Source organism: Myotis nattereri (assembly GCF_964212035.1).
Source record: "Myotis nattereri genome assembly, chromosome: 8".
NCBI classification, from domain to species: Eukaryota; Metazoa; Chordata; class Mammalia; order Chiroptera; family Vespertilionidae; genus Myotis; species Myotis nattereri.
In genome coordinates, this window is record NC_138083.1 from 33,950,515 (window position 1) to 33,972,157 (window position 21,643).

At 57.2% G+C, this 21,643-nt stretch overlaps 2 protein-coding genes across 2 annotated transcripts; both read right to left on the reverse strand.

Annotated features, from left to right (window-relative positions):
• Positions 1–7,367: 7,367 nt before the first annotated feature.
• On the reverse strand, positions 7,368–8,598 carry FOXS1 (forkhead box S1; the record flags this gene model as incomplete). Its single annotated transcript, XM_081096754.1, has 1 exon — positions 7,368–8,598. One exon carries the CDS (start codon positions 8,596–8,598, stop codon positions 7,603–7,605), a length of 996 nt encoding a protein of 331 aa, XP_080952880.1. The 3' UTR covers positions 7,368–7,602.
• Positions 8,599–10,618: 2,020 nt separating this feature from the next.
• Positions 10,619–19,547, reverse strand: LOC308523080 (interferon regulatory factor 4-like; the record flags this gene model as incomplete). The annotated part of the gene is made up of 8 exons (XM_081096751.1): positions 10,619–11,515; positions 11,754–11,872; positions 12,467–12,838; positions 13,543–13,608; positions 13,712–13,823; positions 14,845–14,942; positions 15,252–15,441; positions 19,314–19,547. The coding sequence occupies 8 exons, from the start codon at positions 19,545–19,547 to the stop codon at positions 11,423–11,425; spliced, it is 1,284 nt and encodes a 427-aa protein (XP_080952877.1). The 3' UTR covers positions 10,619–11,422.
• Between the last annotated feature and the right edge of the window lie 2,096 nt (positions 19,548–21,643).

The window sequence follows — 21,643 nt, forward strand, 5'->3', positions numbered from 1 at the left end:
CCCATAGCAAGCTGGTAGATCCTGGGCCAGAAGCCCACCCAGACGCATGGAACAGGCTGATCGCTGCCTCCGTCCCCATCCCTTCCCGGGAGGACATCTTAGGAAGCTCTTCTTCATTCATTAGGTACCTCCTTTGGGCCTCCCCTGGTGCCTGGAGGTAGCAATATGGATAGGGAAATGGGGATTCAGAGAGATTTTGCTCCTTCCAGGCCACAGAGCACACCCAGGAAAAAGCTGGGGTGGCAGCCCCTAAAATGGGACCAAGCCTCTGCCTCTCTGCAGGCCTGGCCTCGGCACCCGGCATTGGAGCCCCCATCCCAGCAGCCTCGGGGTGGGGGGAGCCCCATCCCAGCAGCCTCGGGGGGGGCCCATCCCAGCAGCCTCAGGGGAGGTGGGAGCCCCATCCCAGCAGCCTCAGGGTGGGGAGCCCCATCCCAGCAGCCTCGGGAAGGTGGGAGCAGCCTTTTCCCCCGAGGAACCACTTTATGGAGGGAATGAACCCTCAGCTGGTTTGGGCCTGCCAGCTGGGGCCAGGCCAGGGCCAAAGCTTTGGGTCTGCAAGTCCCGAGTGCTAGGCTATGACTGTCCCCTGCCCCTTGCTTGAGGTGCCCTGCCCGCCATGGTGCCTGTGTGTGGGCGCCTCCTGCATGGTGCCCAGCACAAGGCTGATGCTGTGACCTTCCCTGCAAGGTGCTCTGTGCTTCATGGGGCCTGAACCACCAGCTTCCTCTGCCCCGTGCTCTGGCCCCCTCTGTGGGCTCAGAAGGGTTAACAGCCTCAATGGGACCTCGCCTCCTGGCTGGTCCCAGCCCAGAGAGCTGTTCCTCCAAGACTGTTTCCTGCCTCTGGGCCTTGGCCAAGCCCACAGTGACCACCCCATGGGTCTGAGGCTGCATCTGGTTTGGATTACACCAAGGCTGGTGACGCTGCCTTTTCCTGTCTGTGTCCACTGGCCTCAAATTCCACTGGCCACCTTGGCCGCAACAGGGCAGCGGTGGGAAAAGATTCAGCCAGTGGCAGGGCTGCCTCGAGCGTGTGAAGCAGCCAGGGCTGTCCTGAAGGAGGTGCCCGCCTGGACCACGCTCCCACGCGCGCAGCTGCCCACCGCCTGTTCCTTCCTGCACTCTAACGGGCGTCTTTACTGAGCACCAGGCACCGCACCAAGCGATTCCACGTATGAGCTCATTTCATCCCCACACTACGAGTGGGCATTTTCATGACCAGCTTTGCACAGATGAGGAAACTGAGGCACAGGTCCATGGGCTCCCAGCCAGTACATAGTGGAGTCAGGATGCAAAGCCGGCAGTCAGCCTTCCGACACATCCAGTCACCTCGCGGCTAATTGCTGAGTCCCTGCTCTGGGCCTGGCCTCAGTCCCTGGCGAAGAATTAGTCATGGTCCCCGCGCTTGGGGAGGTCACAACCTCTGGGACCCCCGTGGGTAGGAGGCTGGGGATGACAGTGGAGCAGGAAGGATGTGGAAGAAGACACTAACCCCTATTTTCTCTCCAGTGAAAGTGACAGCCAAGCCCAGGGCAAAAAGGAGCCGGGTTTTTCCAGATCCAGGGAAGAGGGCGTTCCAGGCAGAGGGGTCACATGTCCATAGACTTGGAGCTGAGAGCAAGCTTGTCTGGGAGCGTTTCAGTAAGGCTCTTGCATCTGATGAAGCAGGAGATAAGTCTGGAGAAGTTGGCAGCCTCCAATGCCAGCCTGGATCGGGGCAATAGGGAGCCATGGAAGGGTTTTAGGCAAAGAAGGGACATGTCAGATCTGTGGTTCCGAAGGGCCTCTGCAGCCAGGGAGGTCAGTGAGTGGGAGAGGGATTGGAGACAGGGAGGCCAGAGAGAGGCTGAGCCATGTCTGCCTGAGGGGCTGTGAGGATGTGGGGACAGAGGCGGGAGACACGGAGCTCATACACTTCTCGGGAGACAGGCTGGCGGCAGACACTGGGTGCCGGTCAGACAGACGGGGTTCCAATCTATTTATTTGCCTTCTCTGAGCCTCAGAGTCCCGTCTGTGAAACGGGGTGATAATAGCACCTTCCTCCCAGGGCCAGTATAAAAGTCACAGGAGATGTGGAGGGCGGCATCGGCTGCTGACATCCTCGTCCCACAACTGCTTCTCCAGCTCCTGTTACGTTCCAGACGCTGTTCTAGGTTCTGGGGACCCGCAGCCCATTGACAAAAATCCCCGGCCTCGTGAAACTTCGTTCCAGCAGGAGAAGTCTGAAGGGCAGGAATGAATTTAGAAGGTGTTGGTGGGGTGGCTGGGATATGGCCCTCAGAAAGGGCTTCTCTGAGGACGTGAGTCCTGAGGGGTTCCTGCAAGGCTGTTCCAGGAAGAAGGAAGAGCAAGGGTGAAGGTGTGTGGAGTAAGGGGAGGGCAAGAGGAGGGGATCCAGGTCACACGGGCTCCTGAGGACTTGGGCTTTTGCTCTGAGGAGGCCAGGGAGCCCTCTGAGATTTAATCCACGGCAAATGGATGAATGGCTGACCACCACTCCACTTGTCCACTCTGCAAACCTTTATTGAGGGCCTGCTCTGTGCTGGTCACCGGGTTAAGGGAGTGGATACAGTGATTAAGGCAGACCCGACCCCTGCCTCTTGAAGCTTACATTCTAAGGAGAAACACGATAAAAGTGAATACACCAGAAATGCATACTTCCACATGCAGCGGAGGAAACAGATAGGGTGCAGAGAAAGAAAATGGTCTGGGGGCGTCTCCTCAGACCCAGGGGAGGGGGCTTCTCTGAGGAGGGAGATTTAACTTGGGCTCTGGATGTGCAGGAGTCCGCCAGTGGGGAGTGAGCATTCCAGGTGGGGGGACAGCGAGTGCAAAGGCCTGGAGGTGAGAAAGACACCTCACCTGGAGCAGGAGGATCAGACTCCTGTTTGTATCCGAGAGACAGGTGCACCCCGAGGACTGGAGCAGGGGGCCTGGCCTTTCCAGGGAACACCAGGCAGGGTTCTGGCTGGCTCTGGCCTGCTTTTGGCCTGGAACTGCTTCCGTCAGCCCTACCAGCTGCCTCTTTGCATCACCAGCCAATTACCAGTGGGAACAGGGGGCCAGGCACCTCCAGACCTGCTGGGAGGGAAGTTCTGCCGCGGCGCTGAGGTTACAAGACCTTCCGGGGGGCTGGTTTATGGTCCAGCTTTATTCTCATGGACTGAATGCTGCACACATTGTGCGGGTTTCCCACATACCAGTCCTGGGAATTGGAATCATTGTCCCCATTTAACAGATGAAGAAACTGGAGCTCAGAAAGGTGAATCCACACGCTCAAGGTCACAGCCAGGAGGACGAGGTGCCAGGAGTTAAATCCAGAGCCTTGTCTGCATCACAGTCTTTCCTCCCCTGCATCCTCCCGCCTCCACAGCAGCGTGGCCTTTCCTTGGGGGTAAATCAGTTTAAGGGGACATGCCCCCAGGGCCCAAATATTTATTTATTGTACTTAACAACTATATTGCAGCTTCCATGTGCTACACTTTATCCTAAGCACTTTGCAAATATTAGCTCATGTAATGCTCACAACAACCCCATGGGGGTAGGTACTGTTAATGTCCACATCCTATATAATAAAACCCTAATATGCAAATCGACTGAATAGTGGAATGACCGGTTGCTAGGATGTGCACTGACCACCAGGGGGCAGACACTCAACACTCCCACAGCGGGAGTGCCATTCAGCCAGAAGCCAGGCTCATGACTGGCGAGTGCAGTGGTGGTGGCGGGATCCTTTCCCACCTCTGTGGCAGTGCTAAGGAACAGCGAGCTGAGCAGGAAGGAGCAGCGAGCAGGTGGGTGGTAAGGAGTGAGGGGTCCCAGACTGCGAGAGGGATGTCCGACTGCCGGCTTAGGAGATCCTAAGCCGGCAGTCGGACATCTCCTGAGGGGTCTTGGACTGCGAAAGGGTGCAGGCCAGGCTGAGGGACACCCCCCTCCCTCAGTGCATGAATTTCTTGCACTGGGCCTCTAGTTTTATAGATAAACACAGAAACACACAGAAAGGTAAAGCAACTTGCCCAAGGTCACACAGCTAGGAATTGACAGCTCAGATCTGAACCCAGGCAATTGGGCTCCCAGAGCTCCTGCTCTTAGCTGTTGCACCTACTGCCTCTGGCAGCTTAGCTCTTGGGGAGATGGGAGCCCGTGTGGGGAGGAGATGTTTTGGCTGAGGCCTGGATTCCTGGGTTCTGTACACTCCCAACAGGCAGACATGCCAGGCTGGCTGCCATGGCCTCCCCCTTCCTTCTTCCTCATCACTTGGTGGCGTCTGAGCACCCGCCCTCCAAGGGAGAAGGTCTCCCCACCCCTGGCCCAGGGGCTGCCTGGGGTGTGGGAAGGAGTGTGAACTCTGGGCAATGGAATGCCAGAAACCAGGGAAGGAAACGTGGGCGGGAGAGCAGGAGGGGAGATAAGATGTGGAGGGCGGAGGAGCTGCTGAGGAAGGCCCGGCCCTGTGGGTGGGGGTGGCCGCCTTGGGGGCAGGGAGAGCAGAGCCCAACAGACCAACAGGTGAAGAACTTCCTGACAGCCCTTTGGAGCTGCCAAAGGGTGCGGGTGCCTCTGAAGTCAGGGGCTCCCTTTTCCTGGAACCCCGCGTGGTATGCACTACTTGGTGCAGAGAGGATTCAGAAATTGAGCGGGAGACGCCCTTTCAACCCTGATATTCCAAGAATCCGAGCTGCTGTGATTAAACACTCTGGAACATCCTGAAATACCACTGGTTTTACCGTTTTCAGTTTGGACTTAGCAAGGTGACTCAGGACCCTTTTTGCCCTACCCTTCGAGGAGGAGTGGGGGCTGTGACCTCTTCCTGGTTCAGACAAGTCCGCAGTGGAGAGGGTCCTTGAAGCAGTCAGATGGGATGGCCCTTATCCCGAAACAGCTTACAGCAGCAGAGGGGAGCCATGGGTGGGTACAGAAGGCCCTGCTGCGTGGCCTTGGGAACGTCACTTCCCTTCTCTGGCGGATCTCGTCATCTATGCTGAGGCGCACTCTCTGGTCCGCCCAGCGTGGGCATTCTGAATCTCTGCTAAGAACTGTCTACCCCCAGGTGGGGGTGGCCAGGCAGGAGCCAGAGGGTGTCTGTTGGTCATGGAAAGAATGTGAGGGCAGAAGGCCCAGTGGGTGGGGTCCCCAGGCTGGGCAGCAAGCAGAGGGCAACGTGAGATCATGATGTCTGGGCTTCTGGGCTTCTGGGCCAGCACCTGGGGGGATGAGAGCCCCTCCAGGCCACCCCTCAGGTCACACCCTCCCCTGGGACACAGACTCAAAAAGTCAGGCTGTTTCCCTGCTTCCCTGCTTCCCCAACCCCCTGGGGCAAAGGGAATGAAATCAGGGCCAGAGAGGTGGGCACTGGGCCAGTCTCACACAGCGAGTCCAAGGCAGGCTCTGAGCCCAGGGCCCTGCTGGGGACTGGGACTGAGGGGCCCGTCTTCACTTCTTGGCTATGTTGGGAGCCAGAGAGGGACGTGGAGAGCGGGCTCATGCCCAGAGCTGAGTCCATGCTCCTGGGTGTGGGTGTCCCCAGGGCAAAGGGGGGGGGGGGGAGGGAATGCAGCATTCTTCTCCCCAAGCCCCCACCCTCAGTTCAGAAGCCAAACCTCCTCAGGGGAGGGCTGGGCAGGATGCAGAGGCAGGGGCTCCCTGAGGCAGGCCAGCCTCCCCATCCTCCTACGAGCTCAGGACTCAGGCTGGGAAGGAACTGGGGTCACCAGGCCTCCAGAGGAATGCACCACAGGGAACAGTGCCTGGCCGAGGCCTCCTTCCCTGAATCTGCTTGTCCTTGTCTTGTAACTGTCTCTGTGCATCACACACACACACACACACACACACACACACACGCTTTGAGACATACTGGCCCACACAGACACACACCACCTACGGACCCACACAAGAGCCTCCTGCCCCTCTCCTCACCCATGTCCCCACACACAGGGCCTTTCTCTCCTCCCCTTTCAGCCCTGAGGCTGCCCGAATGGGACAGGCTCGACCCTCTCTCCTTCTCCCCATCACTCGATGGGTTCCAGGCTGGGGTCCAGCAGACATGGAAGGGAGGGCCCCCACAGCTGGCCAGGCACTCACTCAACCCCTTCCGGCCTCAGTTCGCCCCCACCCTGCAGGACCCCTTTCCACCCTGGCCCTGGAGTCTGTGGGAACCAGACAGTTGGGGCTGTCCAGCCAGGCTCGCTTCCTCCCAAGCCCCAGGGGACCTGCTGAGGGAGGAGGGAGCAGCAGAGACTGAAGGCGGGTGGCTGCCTGCCCAGGAAGCGCCTCTGCAGGGGCCTGGGCTGCCCGCCCAAGGAAGGGGTCTCCAGCCCCCTGGGTGTCACCTTGGGGTCTGTAAGACCCTCCAGACCACTACACCAAAGACGGGAAAGGGGGTTCCTCCGTGTCCTGGCCCTTCTCTCCCTACACCCGTGATCCAGATGGGGAAACTGAGGCTCTGGAAGGAAGCCTCAGCCACTCTGACATGAGGGAGTGTGGGACAGTGAGCTTCCACACCCTCAGTCCTTCCTCTGATGGGAGCACAATACACCCATTTCTCCTGCTTCCCTAAGGGGGGCCCCAGAGAAGGCCAAAGGCCAGGGCTCTGTCACTTCTGGGCCGTACCTGGGACAGCCGCTCCCCTCCCCCCAATGAGAGAAGTCACCAGGAGAGCTCAGAGAGCTGGGACCCAGGAGCCCCCCTTCTGGCAGGAAATCCAGAGGGGGCACTGGTACCTGCCTCTGAGCCTTGAGAGGGATAAGCGGTGCCCTTTTACCACTGGCATTTGAACCCTGCTGCCCTCCAGCCCCGTGAGCTCCGTCCCGGACACCGCCAGCTCTGCTCCTCCCCAGCGTGGCGTCCTCTCACGCTGCAGGCCAGGCCTGGGGCGGACACAGACCCAGTTTCCATTTCCCCTCTGCCACTCCGGTGCCATCTGGAGTCGAAGCTAGGACCCCAAACTCTCCAAGCCTGCGACTCCTCCATGTCAAATGAGGATGTCACCCCATACCACACAGGATTGGCGAGAGGATAGCTGCTGGGATGGAGTAGATGTCACGAATGGTCACAGTGATCCTGACCCATCGTGATGGGGGCAGCTGAGTCACAGAGTTTGGGATCAGAGAGCCAGTTCCTCAGGCCAGGCCAGCCTCACTCCCTGCCTGCTGTCTCTCATGGTTGCCTCCCTCCTCTCTCTACCCCATTCCCTGCTCCCCCTTCCTCTGCCTGCCTGGGAAACTCCCCGAGAAAGTCCCCAGCAGGAGAAGTCCTCATGTGGAGTATGTCCACCCGGGTCTCTCACCTGCCACACAACCCCACCCCACAGCCACCCCACACAGACCTTAGCCCCCAACCATCCAGCAAGCTGACCCTCATCATCAACTGGCTTTATTGGCTCAGAGCCACAGAGGACACCTCACGGGGCTCTGCTTCCCCTCCCCCCGAGTCTGTCCGGAGGTCCTGGGGGCGGGTTGAGTGTTCACACTCCCATCTTGGCTTCCTGTCGCAGTTGTCGTTGCCTTGCCAGCCCTGAGTCCTTTGAGAGCTCCCCGATCCTACAGCCAGGCTCAGCCTGGAGGTGGAGTGGCAGGGACTGCCCAAGGCCAGGCCGGCTTCACTCAAAGAAGAACATTCCTGGTGTCCGGTATAGGCAGGGGGTCAGCCCCAACGGGAAGCCAGAGCCTCCCTGGACAGGGAAGCTGCCTGCAGCCCAGGGCTCCTTGGGATCGGCTGTCAGGGGCAGCGGGGCCCGCAGTGAAGCGGGAGGGGTGGGAGGCGCCGGGGAGGGCGCTGCTGAGGCCAAGAGGTGCTCCAGGCCGGGGTCGGTGCCCATGCAGAAATTCAGGGCCTGCAGCCGGCACTGGTAACTGCTCCCAAGGCCCGCCTCGGGGCTCAGGATGGGCGTAGGGGCCTTGCTAAAACCCTCAGCCTCCGAGAAGCTGGCAGGAAAGCCAAAGGCCGGGCACGAGGAAGATGAGGTGCCCATGGGCAGCTCCCCTGAGCCTGCAGGCTTGGGTGTGGGCATCTCTTTGGGCTCCGCAGATGGCCGGGGCCTGACCTCGGTGGTGGCCGGGCACATGCTGGCTGGCAAGGTCCCCACCAGTCCCCCAAAGGTTAGGCTTTTGGGCTCTGGCAGCTCCGGCAGGAACGGGCACTGCCTGCCCGTCGTGGTATCGGGGACTCCGGGGTCCTCCTGGCTGGTGGCTCTGAGGGGCCCTCGGCGTGCCTTGGCCAGGCCCGTGGTGCCCTCGGCACCTGCTCGCCGGGTGAAGCGTCGGCGTCGGCGCAGGAAGCTGCCGTGCTCGAACATGTCGTGACAGTCGGGGTCCAGTGTCCAGTAGCTGCCCTTGCCTGGCTTGCGGTCGTCACGGGGCACCTTGACAAAGCACTCGTTGAGTGACAGGTTGTGGCGAATGCTGTTCTGCCAGCCGGGCCGGTTGTGGCGGTAGAAGGCGAAGCGGCCCATGATGTAGCGATAGATGCCGCTGAGCGTGGCCCGCTGCCCCGGGGAGCTCTGGATGGCCATGGCGATCAGGGCTATGTAGCTGTAGGGGGGCTTGGTGGGCTCGGCTGCAGGGGCCAGGGGCCCGGGTGGGGGCTGCTGTTGCATGCTGGCTGGGCTGGCCGGGCTGGCGGCTGCCAGGACCACGGGAGCCAGGCACTGCGTCCAGGGCTGGTGTCCGGCACAGCCCGCCCAGGCTGGTTAAAAGGCCCACTGGCCCAGCCTCCCAGCCTGGAAAGGCAAAAGGGGGTGGGCCCGCCAGGCTGCCCTCCCTTCTCCCCTCACCCCCTCCTCCAAGGCCCAAGAGGGCGGGCAGGAGGCCTGGATTGGGAAGTTTTGAGCAGCTGCCAGGGGTAAGAAGTTGGGAAGGAAGGGACTGAGTGAGACCCTCAGCCCACATGTGCTGTGTGGTGGTGGCTGGTTGGGGGGAGGGTGGGGGGGGCGGGGAGTATGATGTGAAACAGAGGGAGACAGAGACAGAAATAAAAAGAGATAGAGGCAGAGATGTAAAGAGACAGAGACAGACAGAGGTAGAGATATAGCAAGAGACAGAAACACACAGAGAGATAGAGGCAGAGACATAAAGAGACAAAGATAAGACAAAAATACACACACGTGCACACATACACGCACGTAGTATACAGAAAAAGAATCACTGAAATAGAGAAAGAAACCTACAGAGATAGAGAGAAAAAGGAGGCTACCGAGAGAGACACACACACAAGACACAAGAGAGGGAGAGGTAGAGAGACAGAGAGAGACAGTCATCCCTGATGAGAGGGGAGAAGTTAGAACCTCAGTGCTGAGCTAGGGAACTGGGAGTCTCCGTGCGAAAAGCCACCAGGGCTTCTCCAGTCCCCGCCTCCAGTTCCCCTTTCCTCCTCTCCTCCTCCCAGGCCGTGGTCTTCTCCCCACAGTGCAGAGCCCTTGAGGCCACACTGTTTATTCCCTGATCTCCTCTCAGTGGGGTGGATGTGGATGTGGGGTGGGGCACCTGGGATGGTGATGAGAGCCAGCCAAACCCCGTCGGCTGAGCCCTGGCGCCCTCTAGTGGTGTAGGGAGGACAGACATTTGGGCAGAGATAGGCCCTCTCCCTTGAGGTGTCCCAATCAAGTCCCTGACCCTGGCTGAGCCTCAGTTTCCCATCTCTAAAGTGGAGCTGGTGACTCTTCATCTGTTCGGGCTGCGGTGAGGAGGCAACAGGCTCCCTTACATAGTATCCAGCACCCTCTGCGAGCCTAGCACAGAGTAGGACATGGTTGAGGGCTGTCACTCTGAACTGAGCTCCCCACCGGCTGCAGCCTTGGGCCAGGGGTACAAAAAAAGCCCAGCACAGACACTCAGGCCTTCTGGAAGATGGGGCAGCCTCCTCCATGTTCTCTGAACCACAAGTAACCAAGTCAGAGGGCACCTACTGTGTGCCACTTTCCGTGCCAGGTCCATTCACCTCCCTTCTCCACATTTACTTCCAGACCAAACCTGCTCCAGAGGCCTTCAGAGCTGCTATTGGAGAGATGAGGACTCTGAGGCTTAGAGAAGTGCAGTGACTTGGTTAAGGACACAGCTAGGGAATGAAAAGGCTAGGATTTCAACCTAGGTCCTAGGATTCTGTAACTCCTTAACATCACCTCTTCTGTGAGGGGCAGGGATAGAGAAGTCCCTGGGGCCCCACTGGAAAACAGGCTGTGAACCCCAACAGAGTAGGGACCATGCTGTTTTGCTCTATCCCAGTGTCCAGCATTGGCTTGGAACAGGTGTTCAACCAACATTTGTTGAATGAATTTAAAAAACAGTGATCTGATTGACTTCTGTCCTTTGTTGAATCATAGTCCCTCCCCCCATAAAAGTGACTTTTTATATATATATATATATATTCTTATTTGTTTCAGAGAGGAAAGGAGAGGGAAAGTGGGAGGGGGAGGGAGAGGGAGAGGGAGGGAGGGAGGGAGAGAGAGAGAGAGAAACATCAATGATGAGAGAGAATCATTGATCGGCTGCTTCCTGCACACCCCACAGTGGGGATCGAGTCCACAGCCTGAGCATGTGCCTTGACCAGGAATCAAACTGGGACCTCCTGGTTCATAGGTCCACACTCAACCACTGAGCCATGCCATCCGGGCAACATGTGACTTATTAATGTATCACCGAAAGAGATTTATTATGACGCCATCTGTAAAAGCAGCCCTAACAAGTCGGAAATCAGAAAAGGGGCAGAAAACAGTGACTTACTGACAAAGCAGGGTCAGCTGCCCTCATGGTTGAGGGGCTCCCTCCCAATCTCAGGAATTTCCTACAACTTACAGTTTGTAGAGTTTGGGGCTCGGGGAGGGGCTGGACTCCTCCTGGTTCCCACTTTGGCTTCTGCCTCAGGGCTCTGCTTGGGGGCCTGACTCAGTTTCTCCAAAGAAAGTGTCTCCTGGTGCTGGCGGTTTAGTGGTTAGCATCCAGAGTCCCAGGGTCAGGCCAAGTCCTCTGTTTTGGGACCCTCTCCCCTCACCCCAAACCCAGGTAGGAGGGAGAGTCTGGAAACTCAGAGCCCCTTAGAGGTAAACGCAGCTTTAAGCAAAGCTTATCATGGATCCATCGCAGGTAAGGTCTGCTTTAGATGAACTGTTATAGGCATGTTGGGCTCGCAACAAAGAAACGAAGTCTTATTTCTTCTGCTCTAATTGCTGTTTCTGGAATCTCAAGGTCCAGTTCGGTCCCGCCTGACACCCTGGGCCCAGCTGTGAGGCCATCCACTGCACACTGCGCTCCAGGGCTGCACCTCCGCAGCTCAGAGGCTGAAGCCTGTGCTCGGTGGGGGGTGGGGGGAGGCCCAGGTCCACTGGCTCCATTTGGGCAGAGCTGGGGTGGGCTCTGCCTCCCGTGGGGCTGACTTTAGAAGGTGTGAGGAAGAAGTGGCTGCTCAGGGCTGACCCAGCTGCGTCATCACGGGGTGTGGGGACGGGGCCTCGCCACCGGGGCACTGTGGTTGCGGTGCTTCGTGTGCAGGAGGAGCTCTCGGGCAAAGACTGGCTCCACCTGCAGGGGTGGGAGGTGAGGCAATGAGCCGACTTTCTCCGTTACCCACCTTCTATGTTCCCGTGGGAAGTCACAGCCCTAATGATGGCCCCTTCCCCACACACATTTTACATGCAGGGTCATAGCGATCAGAGGGTCATAGAGCAGGTCAGGGGCAGAGCTGGGACTAGACGGAGCAGTGAGGGGCTGTGAGGAGGTGACTGGAGGTTGTGGGGACTGGAGAGGGGAGGTGACTCACGTGGGCCATGATGAGCCGCTCCTGGGGCTGGTCCGGGGGGCCCGGGTACTCCTCGCCAAAGCACAGACGGATCTGGTACTCGGGCTCTGGGCGACCATCCTGCAGGTGGGCCCGCAGTTCTACGGGCACTGAGACTGTAGGGGCTGGGCCAAGATGGGACATCCCACCTGGTGCCCACCTTGTGCTCATATCCCATGCCCATGTCCTATGAGCCCACATCCCCATTGTGTACACCATGCCCTATGCCCACTTCCACATCTATGCCTACATCGTGCCCACTTCCAGTGCTCATGCCCTATGTCTTGTGCCCCTGCGCTCACTGCTCTGCCTTTATGCCCATCCATGCCCATTGCACTCCCCTAGCCTATCTTGTGCCCAGTGCCCCTGTTGCCCACCCTATGCCTAGTGCCCTGCCCTATGACGACACACCTGCCCACGCCTCTGCGTATGCCCCACACCCAATGCCCCCAGCCTGTTCCCGCCTATATCTCCCAGATGTTTACATCGATAACTGTGCCCAGCTCTCCTGATGGCCATATTCGTTCCCACTCCCGGTGCTTCTGTGCCATGTCCTTTGTTTCGATGTCCACCCCAGGCCCAGCCTCCTGAAGCCCATGGCCCTGCCCCCACACCTCGTGTGCCCACTCTCCTCTGCCCACATCCCTCTGCCCACCCGTGTGTCCAGCAGCCCCGGCCCCACCCGCTCCACCTACCAGCGAGGAAGCGGCGCGTGTCCAGCAGCTGGCAGGTGCGCTCCCGCTCCAGCTTGTTGGGCTGCGCGCGGTGCGGGGCGAGCGGGCCGCGCCAGTACACGCGGCCCTGGCACAGGCGCTTGGCGAACACGCCCTCGGGCGCCACCCACAGCAGCACCCCGCGCTGCAGGTGGGGCAGCAGGCGCCGCAGCACGCGGGCTCCGGGCGGCGGCTCCGGGAAGCGAACCTGCGCCACGCCGGGCGGCCCCAGGAGGCGCTCCGCCGCGGAGTCCACGGCTGCGCGCGGGCCCAGACGGCAGCCCTCGGCCGTGCGCGCGGTGGCTTCCCGCACCAGCTCCGCCCCATAGAACAGCCGCACGTGCAGCCAGCAATCTGCGGGGAGGGGCCAGGAGGCGCGCCAGGTGAGGGTGGCGCCAGCTCCCACCTGCCCCCCTGTCACCCCTCAACAGGGCAGGGGCCCTGAGGCGCTCCCACCCCCCACCTCAGGAAGTTTGGGCGGTTCCTCCCGAGAAGTGATGGCAATCATTGTAGCAGTGGCGGTGGTGGCAAATAATCGCAGTTTCCAGTATAAACGAAATGGTGGTTGAGCTTCAGAAGCAGAGTCCGGGACTCTCTGTACAATGGGGGCATCGCTCTGAGGCCCTCCAGCCCCAACGCTGGGATTTTAGGAGCTTCCTCCCAGCAAGTACATGAATGCCGGTGGAATTAACCACAAAGCAACAGCCGCCCCTGTGAGGAGCCAGCAGTTGCTCAGTGGTTAGGGCTGTGGACTCTGCAGCCAGGCCCTGGGCTTCGACTCTCTCACTGGCACTTAGGAGCTGTTAGGGACATTCCCAGGCCACTAGCTGTGTGACCCTGGGCGAGGTCCTTCACCTCTGGCTTCTGCCTCTGAGGCTCTCTCTCTCGGGACTGTGGGGAGAGCTTAGAAGCATGCCTGGAAGAGACGAAGCCCTCAGCAAAAGCTGGCTGTCGTTAGTGAGAGTCTGGGCTGGGTACTTTGGGTGGGAGACAGAGGCTAACTGGCCCCAGCCCGGACCTGCACAGCGGTCAGAAAGGAGAGCCTTTAGATTCCTTACCGGGGTTGCTGACGTCCTCAGAGGACAAAGGGCTCCAGAAGTGTGAGGGGTCCTGAGCCTGGTACCCTGGGGACGGAGGGAACGCACTCAGGCACCACCTCACCCTTGGATCAAGGTCCTGGAGGAGGCCAGGGAGGATGCAGGGTGGGTGAGGAAGCCCAGTACTTACTGTGGTCAGCCAGAGGGCCCAGGAGCAAGGCAGCCGGTGCCAATGAGCCCTGCTGGGCCAGCCTGGGGGGCTGCTCCCTGTCCTCAGCCTCGGTGGCTAATCCGGAGCCAGCCTGAACACCAGGAGAGAGGGTAGTGAGGTGGGAGAGGAGCTCCCAGACTGTCTGCTGTGGGGCAGAGGGAGGTCTGGGTAGGCTGAAGGCCACCTGGGGTTGACAGGAATTTGAGGTTTCAGGGCTTAAGACCTTTCCCCCATAGAGGTAAAAAGAGAGTTGATGGGGTTGTTGGAGGTGATGGGGTCAGAGATGAAGCTCACTATGATAGGAGGAAAAGTGCTAGGAGTGAATGGGGAACAGAAGTGATAGAGATAGCGGGACAGAGTGATGGAATGGATGCTGATAGGAGCACTAGAGAAAGTGGAATGGATTAGACTGATGGGGGGGGGGGGCGGGCTGGGGACAGAGCAATGAACCACTGATGATGGGAGAGGTGATGGGGTGGAGATAGTAGGGGTGATACAGACAGTGATGGAGATGGAGATGATGGGGTGAGAGAGCTACAGGTGATGACAGTGAAGGGAATTCAGTGGTAGAACTGGATCTCATGGGGTGACTGGGGTCAGAGGAATGGACCCACTGATGAATAGGGGTCAGGGAGTAAGCTTGGAGAAAATAGCGTTGATGCAGACAGTGATGGAACTGAAGATGACGGAGGTGATGGGCACAGTGAGGGAGCTACAGATGATGGAGGTGATGGGAACAGTGAGGGAGCTACAGATGATGGAGGTGATGGGAACAGTGAGGGAGCTACAGATGACGGAGGTGATGGGAACAGTGAGGGAGCTACAGATGATGGAGGTGATGGGAACAGTGAGGGAGCTACAGATGATGGAGGTGATGGGAACAGTGATGGAGCTGAAGATGACAGAGGTGATGGGAACAGTGAGGGAGCTACAGATGATGGAGGCGAAGTGAATAGAATGATGTAGTGGAAAGTGATAGCAGAGGTGAAGTAGAGCTGATGGGAAGAGTGGGCATGGAGGGGGCGAGAGCATGTGTTAGAGACCAGAGAGAGGCTGGTTTGGGTAAAAGGTGGCAGCTGACAAGGCTGTAAGGCCGCAGGGGACACACTGACCTGGTCTGTCCTGCAGGTGGACTCCATCACTTCTCTAAGGGGCTCCTGCTGGCTCTGGAGAACACCCTCCTCTTCAGAGGAAGCACGAGTCCTGGAAACTAGATGGAGTAAGAGATAGACTATTGTTTCTGGGCCCCAAGGGGACCCCCCCTCAACTGAGATGATCCCAGACAAGAGTACCCCAGCTCACTGCGTAATCTCAGGCAAGACCCACCTCTCTCTGGGCCTAAATTTCCTCCTTTTCACACGGGGAGATTAACTGGTTGGTCTAAGGGTCCTTCTCTGTTTACCTGCCCATGAGTTTAAGCTCAATAAGCCCACCATTTCCCATTTTATGACGTGCAAAGTGAGGTTCTTATTGCCCAGAGAGCCATTCTTGGCCACTACCTCCAAGGGCAAGATGTTACCTGGGCCATGGGCACTGTCCGAGACAATCTGGTAGACCCTGTAGGGGTTGGAGATGTCCAGCTGGCTGCGCTCACGCACCTCACGGAAGTCCACACTCTTGTTGAGAGCACAGCGAAGCCGTGTCTTCCAGGTAGAGGGGTCCTCCTTGTCAGTGCCCTCCAGATGCTTGCCCTTGTGTATGGCCCAGGCCTGGGGATGAGCAAGGATATTTGGGCAGGAGTATCCTGGGGTGGGGGGACTGGTGTTACAAAAAGGAATGAAGGCCTCTCTTGTCCCTTGCCTCCCACCCTTCTCTCTCTCCCTCTGATCCTTTGTCCCTTCACCTCTCCATCCTTTCCTTTCTCCTTTCCTCCCTCCCTCCATCTAGCCCATATTCCTTAGCTCCTACTATGTGTCAGGCCCGAGTTAGGAACTGAATGGGAAACAAGACAGACATGGTCCCTGCTCTCCAAGAGCTCCAGTCTGATGGGAAAAGACAGCTGCAAACAGCTCAGTGGTAATAGCTATATTCCAGATTATGGATTGTGATACATAATAAATAAATAGAATGACAGGATATAAAATAATGTGGTGAGTTGCTACCTGGAGAACCACAAAATTAAATCTTAACCTATTGCCACATACAAAGAGCAGAATCCAGAAGATAAACAAACCAAAAGTAAGAGGTAAACGTATGAAATTAATAGAAGATAACATAGGAGAAAACCTAGGAGCAGAGAATGCTTGTAAACAAAACCTCAAAGGCATGACCATAAGGCAAAACAAATTGACCATGGCTGAAATTAGCAAGGGGCTAAATCTGGAACATACAAAAAACTTCTGCAAATCAACAAGAATGAATGATTTACAGAAAAAGGAAACCATAAGCCCATGAACATATGAGTATTTAAATGCATTAGTGTTAGAGAAATGCAAATAAACATAGAGATATCACTTGTAAGCTGACAAAATTTAGCCAGTTGGTAATGTCAGGAGTTGATTGCGACGTGGGCAGAGTTGATGGGCGTGGAATGGGTGCAGAGTTTCTACATGATCATCTGGCATGCCTAGTTAAATTAAGTAGAAACATACCCTGTGAGTAGAAATTCCAACTGAAAAGGAGTTCTCACAGAGGCTCTTGAAGGTCCCAAGGATATCTACTGCAGGAATACTGTGGTGCTATGTCCATCCCTGGGAAAGTGTGTGTGTGTGTGTGTGTGTGTGTGTGTGTGTGTGTGTAATGGATATCCACTATAGAGTCTAGGCAGCATCTAGAAGCATTTTCATCAAGTGATCAATAATTCTGTTTTGTGTGTATTTCCACAGGATACCTTATCTATATACCGGTATATAAAACCCTAATACGCAAATAGAATGAACAACGGAATAACCGAAAAACATGCACTGACCACCAGGGAGCGCTCACAGAACATGGTGGGCATCGGCCGGCTATGGCAGAATGGTGGAGCAGGTAAGTGGGGGCGACAGACCACTGTCATGGGGCAAGCCTCTGGTGGTTACTGAAAATTCTTTGTTCCTGTGCCGCAGTCCCGCCCGGCACCAGCCTGATCACCCCAAAGGGCTTCTCCACCTCCCCCTGCTCCTGAGGGGCAATCGGGGAGGCACCCGCAGACCGGTGATGGGTGATGGAGCAGCTCCTGATCGCCCCTGAGGGATTCTCCACCTCCAAATGCTGGGGTTGCAGGCTCGATCCCCAGTAGGGGGCGTGCAGGAGGCAGCTGATCCATGTATTGTCTCACTTTGATGTTTCTCTTCTCCTCCTCCTCCTCCTCCTCCTCCTCCTCCTCCTCCTCCTCCTCCTTCTTTCTCTCTCTCTAAAAATCAATAAAAAATATTTTTTAAAAAGAGTACAAAAATATTTAAAATGTGGCACTAAATAGACTAAAAAAGGATATTTGTTTATCGCGTGAGAGCCGAAACAAGAAGGCAGACCTGTTCAACCTCAGCTGGGAATGTGCACGCCCAGGGACTTAGATTGTTCCCTCGTCTGCAGGTGTGTCTGTAAGCGGCCACAACACTGCCTGGGTGTTGATTTGGGGTTACAGATTTCAGCGAGTGAGTGAATTTGCGAACATGAAATCCACAAATAATGTATGCGGTGGGAGAAAGGTGGAGAGGAACTAAGGAATAGACAAGCTGAAGCTGGATCATGAATGTCCTCAAAGGCCAAGCTGTAGCCCCTGTGCTTTGGGCACCAGGAAGGTGTGAAACCAGGGAGTCACATGTGTGTGTCAGTGGTGGGTTGAGGGATGTTCAAAGCAGCCAGAAGGATGGGGCAGGTCAGCCTGCAGAATCTCTCTCCTCTGAACAGCAGCAATAAGGCCATGCAAACACTTATTTAATACTTACTGAGCACCCACTGTGTGCCAGGCTCTGTGCTCGGTGTCACCAGGCACTTACAATTTCATAGGAAAGTGGTTTCAGTGGGGGAAGCAGAGGGAATCAGGGATGAACTGGGAGAAGCTCTGAGTTAGACGTAATACATGCATTAAATGAACGCACCGGGGAAGACTCTTGAGGAAGAAGCGTTTGAGCTGAGCCCGATGACAGTTGGCAGGTGAATATGAAGATGAAGGTGCTCTAGCAGAGGGAACAACAGGTGCCAAGGGCCAGTGGTGACAGAGCCATGAAGCATTTGGAAACTGAAAGAACTCTCGGGCTGGGTCTCCAGCTGGGGGAGGGCGGGAGTGGAGAGAGATGAGGCCAGGGACGAGCAGTTCCTCCAGGGCTTTGAGGCCACGATAAAGCGTTGAGACTTTACCACAAGGGCAATGCAGAGCTATGGGAGGATTCTGAGTAGGGGAGTAGCAAGGCGAGATTTACATTTAGAAAGATCCCTCTGGAGGACTGAGGGGAGAGCTGAGAGACAGGGATGGGGGGGACCAGGGAGTTCAATGCGGCCACAGCAGATGTCCTGGTGAGAGATTGTAGAATGGGTCCAAGTCGATGGATGGAAGAAGGTTCTGTGGGAAGAGCCAGCAGGCCTTGGTAGTGGAGAAGAATGAGATTGGAAGGGAGGAAGGAAGCCAGGGCTCAGGTCCCTGGCTCTGGGGTCTGGGTGGCAATGTGTGCAATATTCCATGTCGAGAAACGGATGCTGGTAGGGGCAAGCTGATGAGCGTGGTGTTGAGGATATGCTGAGTTTGAGAGGTCTGGGGACTATGAGACCAACAGGCTTGGGCTCCATGCTGAGGCTGTGGAAGGGGAGAATGGGACATGAAGAGGAAGGTCCAGGAGTGGATGCTGAGAGCCCCAAAATAGGAGAGGAGGGGTTGGAGGCTGAGAAGCAGGGGCCATGAAGGTAGAACAGTGGAAGGCAGGGTGTGTGTGTGAGGGGGGGCGGGGAGGCAGAGATTCTGGAAACCAAGTGAGTGTGTTTCAAGGAGGAGGGAGGGTGCCCCCGATCCAGGACGCCTCCCCTCCCTCCACCAGGAGTCAAAGAAGATGACAGTGATGGCATCCTTAGATTTGGCACCTAAAAACATTAGCAGGAGGGACAGAAGCCAGAAGGGGCAGAGGAGGGGGAGAAGGAACTGGGGGGCTATGAGTGAGGGAGTTGGTGGCCAGGAGATGGGCAGACCAGAGGATCGGGAGCTAGAGACAGTGCGGTGGTGTTTGGGGTGCTGGTGGCCTGATATGTGGTTGGTTGGTTCCTTATTGCGTACAGGAAAGAGTCTGGACCTTACACGTATGGGAAAGTACGAGTTCGGAGGAAGTGAATGATGACTGAAGAAAGGGAGGCAGCCCTGGAGGGGTAGGCCCCTGAGAAGGGCTGGTGCTGGGAAGCATGGAAAATGTCCCCAAGCGGAGGGCGTTCCCATCCATGGCACCTCATTTCACGCAGTGGAGAGGGGGGAGAGGCCTCTGTGAGACGTAGGGTCGGTGGGGTCCTGCAGCCATGGGGCTTCTGTTTTAAGAGGGAGTCCGAGGGTCTCCATCCGTGGAGAACACTAGAGGCGATCGAGGCTAAGGGCCAGGCCAGTGGCCCAGGTCAGTGCTCTAGGCGTTGGGGTTGGGGCCGAGCTCGTCCACAGCCCTCCCGGCCAGCCCCTGCCCCTTACCCTGAAGAGCGCCGCGTCCTGCCGCGCCTGGTACCCCTGCTTGGCCGCGTGCTTCCAGGGGATGCGGAAGAGGGTCTTGCCCTCGTCCTCCCAGCACAACCCAGGGTAGCTCCCGCTCTCGACCTGCAACACCAGCCAGTCACGGAGCCGCAGGGGACCCCCGGCCCCCGCCGTGTGTCGTCCGTCGTCGTCGGGGACCTTCCCTTCTTCCCTCCGCCAGGGGTCGCCGGCCATCGGGGATGCAGGGCTGGGGGCCCGCTCTGGGCCCGCAGCGACAGGGCCCCCAGCGCGAAGGGCAAGGGTGAAGGGCGACAGCGGGGCCACCTGGGTGGTGCGTGGAGGCAGCGAAAGTGAAAGTCTAGCCGGGCAGGTTTCACTTTCCTTTCTGTCCCTTCTCCCGGGAGGCCCTTTGCTTTGGTCCCTCCCCGTGTAGCCTGACCCAGAGGGCGTGGGGCCACCTGCACAGGTCTGCTGGAGGGGCCAGGGACGCCAAGACCCATTGGGGGCAAGGTGTGGGACAGCCAGGGCTCTGCCCCTGCCCAGGGGTGTGTGCGTGTGCGTGGGGGGGGGGGGGGCTAGCGTCCCTGGCCCCTCCGCTGCACCTGCTTTCTGCTCTTCCCAGCCAGCCGGCCAGACAGTGGTGGGCCCCTTTGCAGAACTGGCCCGTAGAGGCTGGAAAGGTGTTGTGCTTCTCAAACTAAGTCCACCTGGACTTGTAGAATGTGATTCTGATCCAGGGGGTCCATGGGCCACACGTGGGCAGCGATTTCCTTAAACCTTGGGAGCCCCCTTTATGGATGCTCACCGGTGTGGCCTGCGAGAGCGGTTCCTGCAGTGACCTGGGTTGGTGTTTGAGGCAGCTTGTGAGATCAGTATAATTACCTCGGTCTCAAGGCTAATAGGTGGGGGTGTCAGGATCCAAACCTGTGTCTCTGAGAGCCCAGGAGCCGAAACAACAGCTACCCCCGGAGTCTAGGGGTTCCTGGTGGGGTCTGTGATCCCCCCGAGTGTCTCTGCATTTTTCTAGTTTGTATCTGTCATTAAATTGTCACCTGGGGTTTGTGATCTAAAAGAGGTCAAGTAGCTCGGACGGCTCCCCCGCTTGCTGTGTACATGGGGAAACTGAGGCTCCAAGAGAGCAGCCACCCCCTCTGCAGTGAGTGTGCAGAGCTGGGTGCCCAGCCACATTGGCGAGAGGCTGGTAGCACTGTCCTTCATGTGACCCTGTGAGAGGGGCCTTCATGCTCCCCACCCTCTGTCCCCATATTCCAGCAGCCACCCAGTTCGGACACTTCTAGCCATACCAGGATTCAAACTCGGGCCTGAAGCGCTCCTATGGGGCATAAAGCATTTCACATGATTAAATACAAAATTATTTAAATAATACAAAATAATTGCACCAAAGCAGAGGCCATTGGTGTGTCAGACAATCCCTTCATTTGCCTAAGTGGCCGATTGTAGGAATTAGGAGGGTGGGGTCCACAGCCAGACTGCCTGGATTCAAATCACAGTCCCACCGCTTGCAAGCTGGTGACCTTGGGCACCAAGGGTTCCCTCCTAGGGTTGCTTGAGGATTAAGCGAGATACAGGTAAAATGTTTAACACATTGCCTGGCCCATAGTGAGAGTCAGTATGTGACTGGTACTATTATTGTTGTTGAGTCACAGTGTGGTTGGTGAATGTAATGATGGAAGCCGGGGGAGCATCATGAAGGACCTGCAACATCAGATCAAGGTGTTTGTTTTGTCCTATGATAATGGGGGGGGGGGGGCATAGAGATTTTAAGTAGGGGAAGGTACCGATATAAATAGAATGGTGTTTTTAACCCAGTGGATGGTGACACCCCCGCCCCCCCAATTACCCAGGACTACCACAGGCTCCCTGCACTCTGCTGAGTCCAGCCATCTTGCTTTCAGACAGGATCCTTCCTCAGTGCCTTTTCACTTCCTGCCCTCTCTACCTAGAGTGCTTCTCCCCAGAGAGCAGAACAGTTCACTCCCTCACTCCCTGACTATGTTCCTTTAGTTTATCTATCTATCTATCTATCTATCTATCTATCTATCTATCTATCTGGCGTCTTTCCCACCAGAATATCAGCAACACGAGGGCACAGTGCATGGTCCATAGTGAGCCCCATGCCAGTGGCTATATTATTGCAGCTATTTCAGAGCCCTCTCAACTCGGGGTTAATTTTAGTTGAGGAAAAGGCAGCTCCAATGACCCCTGCTCATCCTTGAAGTCAATGTGCTGCTTTATGGGGCTGCCTGGCCTTTAAACTCTAGGTGGGCAGGGTCACTCCCACCAGCCGGGGGTGGATGCCCCTCCCCAGT